This window comes from Saccostrea cucullata, unplaced genomic scaffold, assembly GCF_032062105.1.
Source record: "Saccostrea cucullata isolate Sc308-1 unplaced genomic scaffold, CSIRO_AGI_Scuc_v1 ctg406, whole genome shotgun sequence".
Classification (NCBI taxonomy): Eukaryota; Metazoa; Mollusca; class Bivalvia; order Ostreida; family Ostreidae; genus Saccostrea; species Saccostrea cuccullata.
This window is the reverse complement of record NW_026930103.1, coordinates 823,302-842,500: the sequence shown is the minus strand read 5'-3', so window position 1 is coordinate 842,500 and position 19,199 is coordinate 823,302. Positions and strand designations below refer to the sequence as shown.

The window sequence follows — 19,199 nt, the reverse complement described above, 5'->3', positions numbered from 1 at the left end:
CAAAAACCGATGCACAGAATTATGTATCTTAGTGTAGTCTACTTGTATGATAAGTTATATTGAAATCAGACCAAAACTGTAGAAGGAGTAGCATTTTAAAGGAATTCCACAGAAAATTCTACTTTTAGTAACCATGGCAACACCGTTCATTGAAATCAAAATCGATGCACTATTATATGTAAATTAGTGTAGTTTACTTGTGTGCCAAGTGATAATGAAATCAGACCAAAACTGTAGAAGGAGTAGCGTTTTAAAGGAATTTCTCAGAAAATTCTATTTTTAGTAACCATTGCAACACCGCTCATCGAAATCAAAAACCGATGCACTATTTTATGAATCTTAGTGTAGTCTACTTGTGTGCCAAGTGATATTGAAATGAGACTAAAACTGTAGAAGGAGTAGCGTTTTAAAGGAATTTCTCAGAAAATTCTATTTTTAGTAACCATGGCAACATCCTTCATCGAAATCAAAAACCGATGCATTAGTTTATGTATCTTAGTGTAGTCTACTTGTGTGCCAAGTAATATTGAAATCAGACCAAAACTTTAGAAGGAGTAGCGTTTTAAAGGAATTTCTCAGAAAATTGTATTTTTAGTAACCATGGCAACACCGCTCATCGAAATCAAAAACCGATGCACTATTTTATGTATCTTAGTGTAGTCTACTTGTGTGCCAAGTAATATTGAAATCAGACCAAAACTGTAGAAGGAGTAGAGTTTTAGAGGAATTTCTCAGAAAATTCTATTTTTAGTAACCATGGCATCACCGTTTATCGAAATCAAAAACCAATGCACTATTTTATGTATCTTAGTGTAGTCTACTTGTGTGCCAAGTTATATTGAAATCAGACCAAAATTGTAGAAGGAGTAGTGTTTTAAAGGAATTTCTCAGAAAATTCTATTTTTAGTAACCATGGCAACATCCTTCATCGAAATCAAAAACCGATGCACTATTTTATGTATCTTAGTGTAGTCTACTTGTGTGCCAAGTTATATTGAAATCAGACTAAAATTGTAGGAGGAGTAGCGGTTTGAAAAATTGTTTACAGACAGACGGACAGCTAGACAGACGGACGGACGCCGGACGCATTACTATCGCATAAGCTCTTCTGGTCTCTGACCAGTAGAGCTTATAAATAGGTCATCGGCCTAGATTTTTTAAGGGGGTGTGTCAAACTCTGGTGAATGGCATATTTTGGGGGGAAATTTTCATTGAAAATACCTTGGCAAAATAAATTGTGTCGTTTTATTTCCTTATTCTTCAATTTACTTTTACACTAAATAGAAATAATAATTTAAAGTTGTTTAAAACGCTAGGGATGGTGATAAAGTAGGAATTATTTGAAATAAATGCGTATAATACTCTAGGGATTGTCTCAAAGTACGATTTTTGTGACTCACGTCCCATGGGAATCAATATCTGAAAGCCTGATTATTTCAAAAGTTAATATTTTTTTAGCATACCTGTAATTAATTAAAATACTTGTACCTGATACAGTGTTTGTCAAATTAAAAATAAGCATAGATAGTGAAAGTTTAAGTATAAAGGACTGTTTCAAGATAGGTGTTTTTGATTTTTCGTTATATGCGTGCTTTACTGTATATGATCAAATAGTCAAATACTGATGCATTCATCACGAAAATAGCACAGAAAAACAAAAGGCTCATGGGCGACATTGCTCACCTTAGCAGTTAGCACACTGGCTAGAGAAAAAAAAAGCAAAAATCACTTCAGTATTGAGAGTTTACATTGGGGAGGGGGGGGGGCTTGAATTTTAAACAACCTGATGATGCTTCCATATCAATATAACAACTGGCTTTGTTGTTATTGAGCGGATAATTTTTTTAAATTTATTCATTTGACACCCCCTCACACATTATGGTCCAGCCCTACCCCTGGGGCCCCCATTTGAACCAGTACAACTATTACTACCTTAAGATTTTTATGCCCCCGTAAATGAAGTTTCAGGGGTTTATAGTTTTTGTCGTGTCCGTCCGTCTGTCTCTCTGTCCGCAAAAACTTTAACCTTGCCCATAACTTCTGATTTATTGGAGCTATGACTTTCATATTTCATATGTGCATTCCTTGTGACAAGACCTTTCTTTGGGTACCACCAAATTTGACCTTTTGACTTTGACCTTGGAGTTTGACCCACTTTTACATAAAAATTTTAAACTTTTACTTTGGCTATATCTTTTGAACAGTAGACACCAGGACATTTATACTTCACACATATGTAATCTTTGTTGAAAGACCTTTCATTGGATACCAACAACCTTGACCCTTTGACCTTGTAGATTTCCGTACTTGTGAAAAAACTTTAACCTTGGCCGCAACTTTTGAACAGTAAGGTATAAGGCTTTCATACTTCATATATGTAATCCTTGTGAGAAGACCCTTCAATGGATACCAAGAACTTTGACCTTGACCTTTGAGATTGACCTACTTTAAAAAAAGCAAACCTTGACCATAACTTTTAAAGAGTTAGGGCTAGTGCTTTCATACTTTAAATATTTGATCCTTATGACATGACCTTTCATTTGATAACAAGAACTTTGACCCTTTGACCTTGACCTTGGAGTTTGACCTACTTTTTGAAAAATTGAACGTTGGCCATAGCTTCTGAACGGTTAGGACTAGGGCTTTCATGCTCTACATAAGTATTCTATGTGGCAAGACCTTTCATTTGATACTAATTACATTGTCCTTTTGACCTTGACCTTGGAGATTTTTGTACTTATTAAAAAAACTTTAACATTTGTTTACTTTCAAATTTCACAATTGTTTTCCAGTGAGAATACCCTACTCTTGGTACCAATTAATTAAATTTGCATTTAAGAAAAGCTTAATCTTTGCTATGTTGCCATACGGGGGCATCAGTGTTTCACAAACACATCTTGTTTCTTGGTATTTCTAGGTAAAACTTTGATCCCCTATTGTGTCCCATCTTAACCCCCCCCCCCCCCCCCCCCCCGAGCTGAAATATCTATCATTTTGTAATCTGGGAATGTTTTCGCACAATTTGACAATAATGCACGTGTGTTATTTTACTCTGAGTCTAGGCTACTATAATTGTAAAAGTATAAGAATTTCACACACAGGTAAAATACTTTATTAATAAAGTATTTCACATTTCAGGACAAAATGATGACAGGTATAACAGATTTAACTATGGAGTATCAAACAGTACCATTCGATATCAAATACATGTATTGATGAAATTTAATATACAAAAATATTTTACTTGTATATGTTTGTTTATAATGATTTCACTCAGTCATTTTAAATAGCTACATGTATTAGCTGTTACCTTATATACAAACTTTTATTTTTTTTAACTAGTTTTTTTAATGAGATGCAACATATATACATGTGGGGTAAAACTAACTGTACACTAACTAGAGTTCCTAATTATTTCATCACATCTGTATATCTAAAAAATGATGTACGCAGCTGTTTACATGTAGAACAACACTATAAACTTGCAATATTGTTACATATGAAAAGTTTGTAAAAATTTTCCCAGTGGCTAATCATATATTCTGGTGCTGTAAAGGTGGAGGTCTTTTGGTTGAGAGAGTAAAGGTTGGAACAGCAGATACTGGCACACTAAAGAACCCTCACTCCTCATTGCTCCCAAGTGTCATTCACTGCATCTTGTGACTACTCATCAGGGTTAAATAATCTTGTAACATGTGTTAAGCTACAACAATCCGCATTAGGACACTTAAAAAGGAATAACTTTTGGTTCACAAGTTTTTCTGTATGTCCATTGTTTAGGAGATTGATCCTTTGGAAGTTCCTTAACTTCTTGGGGATCAATCTAACAAACGATAGGGTTGCAGAAAAACTTGCTTACCAAAAGTTATTCCTTTTTAAGTGTTTTGATGCGGATTTATGATATTTATTGCCAAAATAATTTTTTTTTATTTTTGCACTGTATATTTATAGCCCATTTGGGATATTATATCCCAAACGTGCTATTATATCCCATTTGGGCGATTGGTCCCAACCTGCTCAAGACACCCCCAATTAAGGGGGATGTACGGCCACCTTTAGTGAAGTGAGAACAAAATGTAAACATTTCTTCAAATGGCTAAAATACATTATATTTTGATCAAATTTGAAGTGTTTATGATAAAGATACAATAAATATGCATAACTGAATGCATGTTGTGTATATATAATCTATACTTTTGCAGAAAAATGCTTTTGATATGCTCTTTAGAACTGCGCAGCTACAGAATTCAGCAGAGCCTCAAAAAATCCAAAAAAATATGCAAACTGTGCATTAATGTTCTCTCTACAACCATTTGTTGAGAAAATATCTAAATTTTGCACTTTTAAATGATAATTTCAAGTTCAAAACAAGGCACCGTTGTCTTCAAAAAGAGTGCAAAGAACCATGAAAGTAGTTCATGGATAGCAGCACGTGGTCTATTTTTAGCACAGAATTTTGTTTTCCAGACCTCTTGTTAATATGGAGGGACATAACAATCTTTAAATGTAGAAGAGAATTACAGTTGCAAAATATTTCAAATAATATGAACACTTTTAAAAGATGAAAGGTGTTTTAGTGTTGCTTGAAGTAATTTATTTAGTATTATTATCGAACAGTTGTTAAATAGTGTACGTATTGATATATAAAAAAAATCTTCAAGTCTTTGATTCCAGGTAAGAAAAATGAGCACCATCAAAGTTAAAAATTAAGAGTTTCTAAGTTTGCCATAGATAACTTGTATTATCTATCAAAATTTTAATCATCACCTATGAAACACAAAGAAATAAGACACATATAATCGATATGAATGACCTTGTTTTAATACCTACTAGTACGAGGGGTGATAAAAAGTTCGAACTTTCTCTATATCTACAAAACCACAATTCAGATTAGAAACAAAGCCAAACACAAGTTCTATAAATAGCATATGCTGAAGTTTTGCTCCTTGTTTGTGATATCACAATCTGAAAATGACGTCATGCAGGTACTTGTGTCGAAAATTCTATTTGCCGATATTGTCAAAATTAAAATTTTCAAAGTAAAGAAAAAAAATCAACATAATTAAATATTTTATACAAGCTTTAAAATGACGTTTGGTGGTCCTCCCAACTCAGGGAAGAATTACTGGGTCCGTATTTATAGGTTTGAAAGAAATTCCTTAAATTTAAACATAATTGTTGACGTAAGAAAAAGAAAAAAAATGTCGTGTAATGGGATGTAAAAAAAAAAAAATGAGTCGGGCCATTTCCAGGCAGTAGATCTGGAGAGAGGGTAACCAAATATTTTTATAACAAGTGGTCTTATTAGGCTAGTATATATTCCATTAAGTACTAAGTAATGCAAAATTTTTTAATCTTTTGCACTATTTTGACAAACATAGGATTTTCGAATTCTGGGGGGGGGGGGGGGTCTCACTTCTTTTTTTTGCGATGATAGACATAGCATATGCAATGGACCTTTCTTTGCAAAAATTGTACTCGCTTCTAAATTTCGAAGAAACAACTCAATATATTTTATCAAGCTTCGTATGTTCAATGAGCGAGAGCTTACAACGTTGTCAACATAATGAAACATGATGCGTTTTTATGTCCAAACATTACTCCATACAATGTGTTGGTCATTGCAAACAATCTAGCTATTTATGTGAGGTTCCTGAAGGAAATCCTATAACTGCCTATTTTTTCTATCTAACTTCTAAACAAACTAGTGCTAATTGTAACGGGGACCGTTACAGATGTTCCCCAAACGCTCCCCAACTCCCTTTTGGTGCCATATTCCCTGTAAGCTGCATTAAATAGGACAAAATCTATGCATTTGAGACTTTAACAACGCCAAATTCATAAAATTTTTAGCATTGCACACGTGCGCATGTGAATGCATGTGCGTAATGACCATATTATCTTGTCTACACAATCTATATATTTTAATATACTAAATATTAAAGTATTTATTCCAAAAGTATTAAAAAATACGCTCATTCAAGTGTATATTTAATTTAACTCATTTCACGTGCACGCACGTGCATACATGAGCATGGTGACCATATCTTCTTGTAGAAGTTCATTACATATATCTATGTTCGAAATCCCACCCCATTTGGTTGAAAACCAAGGGAGTTATAGCTGTTTAAAGATTCAGCCAATCAGATCACAGTGCACGTACACGCACGTGTATGCATGTGCATGGTGACCATACCTTCTTGTAGAAGTTCATTATACCTATCTATGTTCCAAATCCCATCCTGTTTGGTTGAAAACCAAGAGAGTTATAGTTATTTAAAGTTTAAGCCAATCATATTGCAGCGCACGTTCATGCACGTGTTTTCATAATAATTGCTATATCTCATGTTGTAGGATATCTTAATGCATGGCTATGTTCAAAATTTCATAGGATTTCGTCGAAAAACAAGAAAGATATAGAGACTTTAGTTTCAGCCAATCAGAGCGAAGCGCACATGCATGCGCGTGAGATCTTGCTATTTTGACCATGTCATATTGTCTATGTCACTAATATAACCTTATATTATGAGTTTCAAAGCATTCCATCAAAAATGTAAAAAGTTACGCCTATATTAATATAATTGGTCATTTCACGTGTTGCACGTGCGCGGTCTTGCAAGCACGTGCGCGCAAAATGACCTTGATTCCGCAAATCTACATAACATGTCTACTGACCCTAAAAAGGTTTTACCTACATCAGATGAACAGTTTACAAGATCACTCCCGGACAAAAAAGTACCCAGGAAGAAGAAGAAGAATAATAATAATAAGAAACAGAGTAAAAACAATATGTTCCCCAACTTCGTTTGGGGAACATAAATATACATAGGTACCAATTTTCGAATGTAGGACATGCAATTACAATTTGTTTTTCATGCACCGCATATTGTATAACATTTTCAAATTAAATGCTAAGCATCCTCCTTGCAGTGCCCCATTTGAAAATAACTTCTTTCGCCACAGAAAAAAGACCCGCCGTAAACACATATGTTTAGGACATTTATATCTTTTTTCTCGAGTTTTAAAGAAACCAACAAATTATCAAGACTTGTTCCATGAAAAATTAAATATAATCATGGTAATAAACGGATCTATCCACAGCAGATATATGCACATGCCAACCACGTGCTCAGTGGAATAATTTTAACGAGGAAACTCGAACTGTAAACAGAACAGTTTTTCCCGATTTGCTGGAGTGGGGTTAAAATTGCGTTTTTTCATTAATCAGATGACGCGATGCAACAAATAAAAGTAGGAAGTAATATAACCTAGTGATTATTACTTAGTAATTTCTTGTCTTGATGTTATTATGGTCGCATTTATTATAAAACCAATGTTATTCGAACTCTGTGTGACAGAGGAATGGCGGACGAAATAAACACATGGCCTCAGGAAGACACCCATATGAAAAATCAAATTTTCAAGAATTATGGATAATGACAAGAAAAGAGCGAAACAAATGGTTGTAGCCATATCATCAATGAATCAAACTAACACCATTTTTAATGCATTTATCATCTCGTAAATGCTGTAGCTGCGCAGTTCTAACATGATTAATTTCCTCCTAATTAAAACAAAATAAACTTAATTGTTTACTAATTTTGGTCTCTAATAGTAGGTAATTAGTGCATTAGCACTTTGAGTAACTTTGGGCTAGTTTAGTGGAGTATTAAGCGCATTCTTGGTATTTATTATTTTACACCAGAATAGATCCAATATGGCTTGTACATCCCCCTTAAGGCTTCAATTCCTTAAGATTGAGATTAATGGTTCTGGCTTTTAGGCACCACATCAAAAACTTCTCATTTAATTTTTTCAAAGAAAAAAGTGCTATTGTCTTTTTAAATCATGGGATATTTAGGAAATAGTAGAATGCTCAGTTCAATTATATTTTTTTTTCTAACCAAAACGCCCATTTCATTGACTTTTGTTGCAAACATAACTTACTTGCAAAAAACTTAATATATATCTTCTTTTAAGGTAGAAATGTGTATTGTCGTCAAAATAATGAAGAAAGACTCATATATCGGCACGCATTTATAGATTTGTTCATCCTCCAAGTAATATCATGGGCGCAGCCATATTTGTTTCCATTTGCGATTACATCGCGCAACAATTCGCGCATGTTAGAAAGAGGAGCGGATCCACTTGCCATATGTCTCAAAAGTCAGGTTATTTTTTTGAATACATACTGCCGCAGTGCGTATGATTCCCAAAAAAACAAAGATAACAAATATCTATATAAAAAAAATTAGATTGCAAAATCACCTGAGATTAACAAAATAGGGAGTCTACAAAATATCAACTTAATTACCTTTCGGCTTTAGAGTCTCAGTCTTTAAAAAAAGATAAAGAAATTTATGCCTTGAGTTTAGTTTGCAAAAGCTTACAGAAAAACTAGAATCATCATTTTAAAACTATATGTGCAGTATAAAATATTTTTACTTTGACCTTATGACCTAAAAATCAATATTGATCTTCATTGAGACATACAGAACAGAACATTTTATTTCTAATTTAGAGCCCATAACAGACAAGTATGAAATTGTTACAATAATAAGGAAAAGATAAGCCAATGAATAGCAAAACAATTATACAATTAGTAATTGACATAAATCATTTCAACAATAATCCTGTCTAAAAGGAATACATCAAATATGCATGTATGTGTAAAAGACTAATGGTACTATAACATGTTATCATTTATAAATTTGCCACCAAAATTAAGAGTTTACATGTAAGGTCAGGAGATGTGAGATATTAAAGGAAGAAACCTGAATAATGCAATGCCAAATTTGTCTTGACCATTGACCTTTATACTTCAAAATCAAAAGAGTTCTTTGAATTTATTCAGAAAAAAGAACTGTGAAATTAAATTTAGCTCAAAGATAACTTACCCGTAAGTCACCATCTATAAAATGTTAATTTGCAAAGTACAGTATACTATTAATTTCTTACCAAGACTTTGGTCTTTTGACCTCAAAATCAAAATAGATCCTCTATATAAGTCATTAGGAGTTGCGTTTAATATATGATATTATGTCATTTCATTGCAAAAGCTTAAAGATGTCGTCGAATCAAAAGTGTTACAAACACTAGATATGTTGTATGTTATAGAGTAGTTAGAATAATCTAACTGTGTCTCGGGACAAGCCCTCATCGGTTCCGTAGGACATTTATCATTTTAACGATAGAACATTCTATCTAGTTATAGAGTTCAGGGGCCTGTTTTACAAAATAACTTAGATCCCTACGTACGACTAAGACAAAAAAGTAAGTTGTTTGTAATTTTTTAAAAAAATTTAATGATTAAACGATTAGTAAACAGTATCATGAATATTATGTAAAAATTGGTTATTCTGAGCTTGAAAAAAAAAAATCCAAAATACTTGCTACCTAGAACATATATTTGAATAATACATATATACGCGGTTCTTGAACTTAGAAGTACAATATAGAAAATATCTGAATGAACATTTGATGAAGACACATGAGAATGAGTTATTGCCCTTGCCACCATTTTTTAAGCAAACAAATGAAATTCTTTTACTTAAACATATTTAACTTTGCACATATTGAAAACCATTCTAAGAAGAAACGTTGTTCTTTTGGATATGATTTTTAAATCAATGACAGTTTTTAAATTGTTAAAACCAATATGTGACATCAGAGGAGGATAGAAAATGCCTAGACATAGAAAGAGATTGGAAAGGTAATTAACGATATAAAGATCAAAATACTATGGAATGCCATATATACGACAGCCAACTGCTTACTGCCAACTGCTGTCTGCTTACTGCCAACTGTCAGCTGCTTACTGCTAACTGCCACACATATTTGAATAAATTTTATTTTCATATTGATATTCATGTGAATTTTCAAAAAAAAAAAAAAAAAAAAAAAAAAACAGGCGCGGATCTAGAACATTTTTTTTCCCAAGAGGGTCAATGATGTTAAAAAAAATCCAACCCAGAAATTTCTTGACAAGGAAAACAAAAACGTAAAGTCCTTTCCTTAATGTGAAAATTTATTTCGGCCGGGGAGAGGGGGGTTCTCATGCGTCATACCTTCATGTCTATGACATTTTTTATACCAACTTTACATGAATCCGCGTTTTCGGGGGGAGGGGGGGGGGGGGGAGTTCAAAGGTCCCTTTTAGTTGATTTATTTTATACATTGAATACTTTTTAGTGGGTTTAGTTTGTGCATTAAATAACTTTACAATTTTCAGAGGGATGGTCCGGACCTCAGTCTCTAGATCTATGCATGTAAAACATATCTTATTTGTAAAAACAAAGAGATATAAATGCTTGATCGGTGTTTTCTAAATGGAGGGTCCAAGGTCAGTTTTAGTTCTTTTAGTTTATACATTAACCCATGACTGTACAAATTTATATGCCCCCACCCCACCCCCAAGATCTTTGCATGTGAAACACACAGAGATATACATCTTTAATTTCAGGAAATTTTTAACTACAGAATATAATGGAAAATGTAAATTTATTTTCAAAAAATCTTTATCTGCGAAAAGACAAATCTTTTTTTATTATTATCATTTTCTCTCTTCAAAGGTTTTGTTGTCTCGGGGGGGGGACTTCTTTAAAGATTCAAAGCAGAAAATAGTCATTTTATTACCTATTTCAAATAAGAAAATAAATATAAAAATAAACAATGTACTTTATCAATGGCATATATTGAATATTTCATAAATTAAAACATAATGGTCGTTTAGTCAATTTAAATTTTACTAGGGTGACCTCTTGGAAAAAATGTCCTGGATCTGCGCCTTTTTTTTTCTTCTTCTTCTTTTTGAAAATTCACATAAATATCAATATAAAAATAAAATTTATTTAAATATGTGAGGCAGTTAGCAGTAAGCAGCTGACAGTTGGCAGTAAGCAGTCATCAGTTGGCAGTAAGCAGTTGGCTGTCGTACATGGCATTCCATAAAATACATATGATTTTTTTTTTTTTTTTTTTTTTTTTTTGCTGTGTAATATTTATTTTTTCTTGTCGGACCATTAAATTTTATTAGATAGGCTGATTTATCTAATATTTATAATTGTAATTATTTACTAGTTACTAGTACTATTTAAACTTTTAGGTATTGATCACAAATTTGTACAATATGCACATAAATGCTATTCTGTAAAAACAGTAAAATAACATCTTGTTCATCTAATTTTAGATCGGGATCGATGTTCTAAAAAGAGAGACCAAAACCATGTGCTGCAGTCTACTTTCGGTTGTTATTTTTTCTCAGATTAGCATGTGGAATACCGGTACTCATTGAACATAGAACATGGCTTCATCACCTTCACAATATGACCTTAAAGCATGCTCCATTTGTTTTGAAAAATTCAGGTCTCCAAGATGTCTGCCTTGTTCACATTTGTATTGCCAAGGTTGTCTATCGTCGTACATTGTGACTTCGTGTGAATCTAAAGAGGCGCCCATAGGGTTTTCATGCCCGCTTTGCAGGGAATTTATTCCATCGCCAGACCCTAGCGACAAACCAGAAAACTGGGCTGAAAAATTCCCAATGTGTGAAATGCTCGAGGAATGGAACGACTTAATGGAATCTAGAATATGTTCGGCGTGTCAAAGAGAAAGTGAAGAGGAAGAGGCAACGAATATTTGTCTGACGTGTCAAGATTTTTTATGTAGAATCTGTACAAAATGTCACAGAAGAAGCCGAGCATCAAGTAAACACAAAATAATTCCCATTGATGATCCCAATGCAATTAGGGAATTGACTTCAGCTTCAATAAAAATCGAAAATTGTCAAGAACATTCTGATAGGAAGGTAGAGTTATACTGCAATGATCACAGTAAGCCATGCTGCACTCTTTGTGTCAGCACGGAGCACAGAAAATGTGACAGCATCGACGACATACAGAAAGCTGTGGAGAAAATAAAGAAAAGTGATAATATACAAGCATGGCAAGAAGAATTGAGAAAATATGAAACGGAACTGCAAGAGGCAAGAAAGAATAATGAAGACAATATCAGTGAGATAGACAATACCTCAGATCTTATAACGGAAGAAACAAAGAAGCTGAAAAAAGAAATAATTGAACAATTGGACAAACTTGAAAGCGAGCACCAGGATGAATTGAGCAAAGCTATGAAGGAGAGCAGGGAAATGTTAAACAAAAATATTGGTTCTCTTTCAGATAGGATCCAATTTACAAGGCACTGTTTAAAAAGTCTCCAGGAAGTAAATGTAGAAGAAGGTGCTTCTTTCATGAAGGAATATCATAAGATTAAAGAAAATATTGAGACACTGAAAAAGCAAATTAAGAGAAGCATAAATGAACTCAAAATCAAGGTCGAATCAAATTCAGCAAAAGAACTTGAAAAGATAAGAAATGCAGTATTAAGTTCTAAGCCTCAAGTAAAAATATACCGAAGAAACCCATTCTCTGACATAGACTTATTAAATGCACATTTTTCTCTTCTTTATGATTTTGATATACAGAATCCTAAAATATATGGAGGCACTTTCCTTCCTGATGGAACCTTCATCGTAGCAAGTTACAGTTCAAGTAAAACTGGTCTTGCTAAGTATTCTTTGTCCAATGATAATTCAACACTTCTCAAAACATTCCAATCCAACAGTTATCTTTTTGATGTACAGTGTGTGGAAAATGAATTATTTGTGACCGACTACGCTCAAAAATGTATAAATGTGATTTCAAGTGATACATTTACTAGCATTAGAAAAATTTCAGTTGGAAGTAATTTAAAACTGTTTGGCATTTCCGTCTGGAAAGGGGTTCTATATGTTGCCTGCATAACTGCAATTCTTAAGTACGATATGCAAGGGAACTTTATTCACTCCTATCCGGTAGAAAAAATAGTTTTAAATGTAGCTGTGACAGACAATGGACACATTGTGTTCAGTAACATAAATACCAATGATGTGACAGCCATTGACAATCAAGGAAATCAACTGTGGAAATATAGCAGTCCAAAGCTTAAGGAACCCCGTGGTGTTGATAAGGACAAGATGAACAATATTTATATTGCTGGTCACAACAGTGATAATGTCCATATAATGTCTAGTAATGGTACTCTCATCAGAATAGTGGAGAATATACCAAAGCCTGCTTTTATGAAAGTGAAAGAAGGAAGTAACATTTGCTGTGTTTGTAGCCACTTTAAGAATTTCAGAGTATATGAAATATATTGCACACATACAGATTAATATAAATTTATGTCATTGAACATTAAAGACATTGCCAAAAAACAAATTTGTTACACACAGACAGAATGTATGAGTTTATGACTTTGACCTCAAACTGAAAAGACCTGTGATATAAAATTTCATTTTAACCTGAGCAATAGTAAGCCTATGGAAACAAAAATGTTACAGACATAAAGAACAATTTAGAATCTACACTACCCCAGGATGCTTTCACATAAGTTTCAGCTTTTCTGGCCCAGTGGTTCTTGAGAAGATTCTCTATTGTGGCCCCGCCCTACCCCTAGGGGTCATAATTTAAACAATTTAGAATCTACACTACCCAATGATGCTTTCACATAAGTTTCAGCTTTTTTGGCCGAGTGGTTCTTGAGAAAAAGATTTCTTAATGACCCACCCTATTTTTCTATATTCTTGATTTTCTCCCCTTGGAAGGAGGCTTGGCCCTTGGATTTTAAAATTTATACTCCCCTTCACCTAAGGATGCTTTGTACCAAGTTTGGTGTAAATTGACCCAGTGGTTCTTGTGAAGAAGTTAAAGACGAGAAAAGTTTACAGATGGACAGGTAGACAGACGACAGACATTGGGTGATCAGAAAAGCTCAATGGAGCTTTCAGCTCAGGTGAGCTAAAAACTAAACTCGGCCAAACGTGAAAAACTTATTTCGTGGAGGGGAAATTAGGAGGGAAGGTTGTCGTTGACTTCTAACCAACTTACCAAAGATCTGCGTTTTCGACGGGAGGGGGGGGGGGGCAAGGTCACTCTTGGTTTAGTACATAGATTTAGTAACTGCAGATTACGGGGGTAGGGGTCGGGACGCCCCCCCCCCTCTAGATCGGCGCTCTGAGACAGGAAAAAAAAATAAGAAAGTAGCTTGGTGAGCATCTTTGGTAGCCAAGGGTTTCCTATCCGAAATCTACTCACAACCCTTGTGTTGTAGAGTAGATTTCGGATTGGAAACCCTCGGCTACCAAAGATGCTTGATGAGTTACTAGTTAGGTGTACTATACTTGTATTTACCACTCGAAAATCGACATTTACAACTGCGACGTAAAGATTTCAAGAGTCAGCGGTGTATATGGTCACTAATTCAACCCGTACTCTTTGCAGAACTAAAATACTTGTATTTTAAGAAAAGTTATTTTCAGAAAATCACCATTAGATAAGTACATAATTTTTATCTTACAATATCCATTTTTTTTGAGCCGTAATGAATTTAAAAATATTTTCCAACCCAACATGTTACATCAACTATTATAATAAATAATTTTTGAATTCAATGATAAGCTAGAGGAGCTCTGAGCAATGAGTTCACTAAGTGATACCCCGCCTCCCACATGAATATAATGGCAGTGTCCATGTTTTGCTATGGAAAATCCAAAATATGCGTCGGATCAAAAAGTAAAATAGGAGGTGCACAATGACATTATGTTCTCTGAAAGTCGCATCAAATTTCATTCAGTGGTTTAAGAGGACTTGCGGATAAGAGATGGGCACCCCAATTAGCGGACAGACGGAGGGACATCCCGATTACTATATATATCCTCCCGCTTTTCGAGCGCGGGGAGGGGGGGGAGTAAACAATAACGACAACAAATTATGTAATATTAAGGTTTATTGAAACCCAAGAAAGAAAGAAATAACAATAAAAGTTACAATGTAATGTTTCCCTGAATAAAAAATATATCTTACTATAACAGACAAACTTGAATGAAATTGAAATTTATTTCAAAACCGATAATGATAGTAAGCGCAGATTTCGAACGACATAAAATATATACTAGTATTTGTAAAGCAGAAAATTAATAGCGACCAAAGAAGCGGCGCAGCCCAGCAAGCAATCTAGTCCTCTTTTTCTTTTGCTGAAATTAAAAAAAAATATCATGACAGTTATTTACGAGAACAATTTATGCAGTTTATGTGATTACAAAAATAAAATCATGTAATGTAGAGAATGTATGTTTTTTTAATTTTACTTTGCCACTACTCAGGATCTGAGTCCAGATCTTTACCTTTGGTTTGTTTGTCTGTCCGCAGCACAGAAATCTTCTCCAGCCTCTCACAGGTAACTCACAATCTGTCTCCTGAGATATAAATAAAACGAAAATGAATTTAAGGGATATTCATTTTATTTTCAAAAAATGTTTCTGAATGTAATAGAAAGGTGATTCTATTAATTTAATTAGCAGGTTACGTACTTCGTCAATTGTCACCTCTGTTTCTTGCACATTCTGTATGCTGCAAAGGAAATAAATACTTATACATGTACTGCTAAAACGTATTTATTTTTGATTATTTGCTTGTACAATTATCCAATATAATCCGCGAATGGAAATATAAAATAAAAAAACAACAACAAAAACCTGTTAATAAAAATATTTATTGATAACTACTAAATAAATATGTAAAAGTGAATGGACAAACCTTGCATTGTTGGCTGCACAAGAGAACAGATCCTGAACGGTTTCCGAGGCCGCCTGGTACACAATCTAGAAAAAAATTAAAGAGAATTTCTATGTAATATATTTCAATCTTAAATGTAAAACGCTAAGTGAGAATCACATATAATAAATAAATCTAATGAATACCTGTTTCCTTGCCAGTTTCTGAGCGTTTATTTGTTTCACTTGGGCCCTCATTCTGGCATTAAAATCTGTAGATCGCAGCAAGTTCTTTACATTTTCTTTTGCCTCTCTGTATAACAACTGTCAGAGAAAAATATAAAGTTTATTTGAAAATATCCCTTAAATATTCTTCAAAAACAATGGTTAAGTGAATATTAAAATTCAAACCTCCTGAGTTTCTCTTCTCTCGTCCACATACAACTTCTTTGTGAATTGATTCATTTCCTCAAAAGCTGCCACACAGTCAAGGACCAACATAAGTGTCCGTTCATTTTCAACACTGAAATAAAGAGCATTCAAATTTTCAAAATATTTTTGAAAATCATCTTTCATACAAACTAATGACATACAATGAAATGAAGATTTAAAATATTTTTTTTTTAGATCTAACTGTGTTACCCACCTTTGCTCGTTAGCAATACATTGCCTGGTAACTGTGTCCAAGACGTCATCAAGAATGCTGCGTACAATCTAAAACAATCAAACAACTAACAATATTACATATGCAACTTGATTGAATAATAAATTTTTTCATTCTGTGATGAAAATATAGAGTCGTGTAAATATTTTTAAATATATACTAGTATAGAAAACTCTACCTCTTCAGATTTTTTGTGTTTGGTGATCAATTCATCAAGTTTAACATCTCTTTCTTTTGGAACTGGTTTGGTCTCTGAAGATTTGACAATCTTTGGCACGTTCATGGTATTTCTTGGATCCTTGACAGCCTCTGTTTTTGGTGTACGGTCCTCGCTTTTCTCTTCAGTTCTCCAAGTCTTAGTCTTGCTATAAACATATAACATAAAAATCCAAAAAGGTATTTCTTTTCGATGTTTTATATACATGTACGTATATTTGTCCAAAATAATCTGTCAATCTATCAAATATCTTATTTTCTATAAAAGATGATTCTGTGTAAGTGATGGAACAAACCTTGCATTGTTGGCTGCGCAAGAGAACAAATCTTTAACGACTTCCGAGGATGCGTTCACCATAATCTAAAAATCCACAAGGAATAAATGGGTGATAAATATATCCCAAACTTTAATTCTTATAGGTAAGAAATGCATTCAAGTTTATCATTCTTTAGTACCTGTTGCATTGCCAGTTTCTCAGCGTTTATTTGTTCTACACGCACTCTCATTCTTTCAGCCAAATTAGCAGATCGCTGAAAGTTCACGGTACTCACAATAGCATGTTGCTCTTTTTCTTGACTAAAAAGAATTTTAAAAATAAAACACATTTCAAATTGCAATAGACAAAAGTACATGTAACTAGTTTTTTTGTCCTGAGAGATGCATGCGTTTGAAACTATCAAATGCTCATTATTCTAGGTCATATTTTCAAATTCATTTGAAAAAAATAAATATCATGCATTTGGCGTTGAAGAAATTTTGTACAATGATCAGTATATAAATAGAAGTCTTTCATTCATTCACAATAAAATTGTCATGATTGGTTAATTAAAATGATGGGATGAAATTGCGATTGATTGAAAAAATGTAAATCTCAATTTCTTTTTAAATAAGACAACTTTATTCACCTTGGACTACATTGTGTTGTTGCTCGGATTATCAAGTCGTTCACGTTTTCCTCTGCTGTCCTGTACAGCAACTGTAAGCATAAAATACAAAGTATTATATGAAGTTGTCACTAAATTATTATATGAAGTTGTCACTAAATATTATTCTTCAAATACAACGTTTATTTGAACATAACAATTAAATTCAAACCTCCTGGGTTTCTCGTCTCTGTTCCATGTAATACTTCCGTTTAAGTACCACCCTTTCGTCAAAAGCTGCCAGAAAGGCATCGGCCAGTTCATGAGCCTGTTCGTATGCAACTCTGGAATAAAACGTATCTGGGTTATTATTTGACATCTTAATTCTTACTAATGACATGCAAAAAATCCGCATCACATTTTTAAGAACTTATTGCGCTACTTACCCGTACTCGATATCAATGCAATGACTGGTAACTGTATCAAAGGCTTCATCTAGTAAGCTGCGAACAATCTAAAACAGAAAAAAACTTTTGCATAATCAGATATTAGCATTTCGATCAATCTATTACCTTTTAATACCCTAAATTTGAAAATGTTAGATGTATTTTTTAAGAACAATTACAGAAACAATACTTTTATTTAGTCTTTACCTCTTCATCAGATTCTTTGCTTTGGATGCTCATTTCAACATGACTATCATTGCCTTTCGGAATTTTCTTTGTCTTAGAGGATTTGGTAATCTTTGATGCCTTCTTGCCGTGTCCTGGGTCTTCCGCAGCCTTTGCTCTAGTTTCACCGCCATCAGCTGCCTCTTCAGTTCTTCCAGTCTTTGTCTTGCTTCGCCTCCTTCTGCCCTTGGAGGATCGTCTCTTCTGCTACGAAAGTTGAACATGTGGTGCAACTAAATGAATTTTGACTATTTGGGGTATCATATTGAGTATTTGGCTTTTTTGCATAAGATACATTTTATGTATATTAATTCGTCTTCCATATGAGCTAAACTTTGCCCAATCTCTAATGCCACACCTACCTTGTTATCAAGGTCTCTCAGAGACAGAGTGCCATTCTTCAGACATTCTCTCAGCTCCACAGGTTTCTTCAATAGAATATCAGATTTATTATCATTTATTTGAATTAATTACAATGACTAGTCTTTCTTGAAAATAGTAGCAAACCTGGCTACGAAGTATGACCTAGCAAACTATAGACACTATGCTTTAGATAGATTTTTGCACACACGTAATGTATTATTTATCATGAATTGAATGTATTATGACGTCACAATGACAATTTTTAGAGACGAATTTAATAAAGTAATGTAAATAAAGTTTAAATTTGGGATAATTCAAAGTCTTCGGGAAGATTACGCTGCACCTTCAGAGTAAATAACAGACAAATTAAAACCAAGCTTTTCTAATTTCCTTAATACCCTTCTGACCTTTTCATCAATACATGTCTAAGGGTTAGTTAACTTGAAATATTATAATTTCACATGCATCTATTACCGGTGATTTTCACTCTTGCTATCATTTTGATTTTCCATTCATGTTAAATGATTAACAATTTCTTACCTCAAGTGGAATCGCCGACATCTTTGACGTGGATTGTAATGATCAAATTCCTGTTCGTATTGTCTCCTGTAAACAAATGTTGCTAATAAAGCGCGCTGGTTATGACGTTAGTTTCATTGTGACGTCCGTATGATTGTGATGTCATGTGTCTTATTCTACTTGAAGATACCCTCTGACTGCTAGGTTAAACAAAACGTTCGAATGCATTACATGAAGTAATGCAAGGAACAAAGTAAAAAAAAAATGGTTTGCCCTGATCTTGAACATATGTGTGTATGGGGGTGGGGGGATG

The 19,199-nt window shown here is 33.7% G+C and overlaps 2 protein-coding genes and 1 pseudogene across 3 annotated transcripts; 1 reads left to right on the top strand and 2 right to left on the bottom strand.

Moving 5' to 3' along the window:
- The window catches only part of LOC134282903 (vacuolar protein sorting-associated protein 18 homolog), a 30,455-nt pseudogene extending 22,367 nt beyond the window's left edge, over nt 1-8,088 (bottom strand).
- A 3,212-nt stretch (nt 8,089-11,300) lies between these two features.
- LOC134282899 (E3 ubiquitin-protein ligase TRIM8-like) lies at nt 11,301-13,891 on the top strand. The gene has a single exon (XM_062765314.1). The coding sequence runs from the start codon at nt 11,303-11,305 to the stop codon at nt 13,208-13,210; it is 1,908 nt and encodes a 635-aa protein (XP_062621298.1). The 5' UTR covers nt 11,301-11,302; the 3' UTR covers nt 13,211-13,891.
- A 905-nt stretch (nt 13,892-14,796) lies between these two features.
- LOC134282897 (uncharacterized) lies at nt 14,797-18,992 on the bottom strand. Of its 2 annotated transcripts, none has more exons than XM_062765311.1 (16): nt 18,908-18,992; nt 18,367-18,432; nt 17,987-18,211; nt 17,780-17,847; nt 17,566-17,677; nt 17,376-17,446; nt 16,926-17,046; nt 16,766-16,830; nt 16,432-16,618; nt 16,236-16,303; nt 16,001-16,112; nt 15,797-15,913; nt 15,633-15,697; nt 15,407-15,446; nt 15,221-15,292; nt 14,797-15,070 (listed from the first exon to the last, which is right to left on the bottom strand). In XM_062765311.1, exons 1-16 carry the CDS (start codon nt 18,926-18,928, stop codon nt 15,011-15,013), a joined length of 1,470 nt encoding a protein of 489 aa, XP_062621295.1. In that variant the 5' UTR covers nt 18,929-18,992; the 3' UTR covers nt 14,797-15,010. The 2 variants fall into 2 exon arrangements, with proteins under 2 accessions (XP_062621295.1, XP_062621296.1); XM_062765312.1 differs by having other exon boundaries at nt 17,987-18,208.
- Nucleotides 18,993-19,199: the final 207 nt, after the last annotated feature.

Coding starts and splice junctions, on each gene's coding strand:
- LOC134282897 (XM_062765311.1), bottom strand. CDS start 18,928: ATGTCGGCGATTCCACTTGAG. Junction 17,047..17,375: donor ACAACACAATGTAGTCCAAG/GTGAATAAAGTT, acceptor AATTCTTTTTAG/TCAAGAAAAAGAGCAACATG. Junction 16,113..16,235: donor TGTATTGCTAACGAGCAAAG/GTGGGTAACACA, acceptor TCTTTATTTCAG/TGTTGAAAATGAACGGACAC.
- LOC134282899 (XM_062765314.1), top strand. CDS start 11,303: ATGGCTTCATCACCTTCACAATATGACCTTAAAGCATGCTCCATTTGT.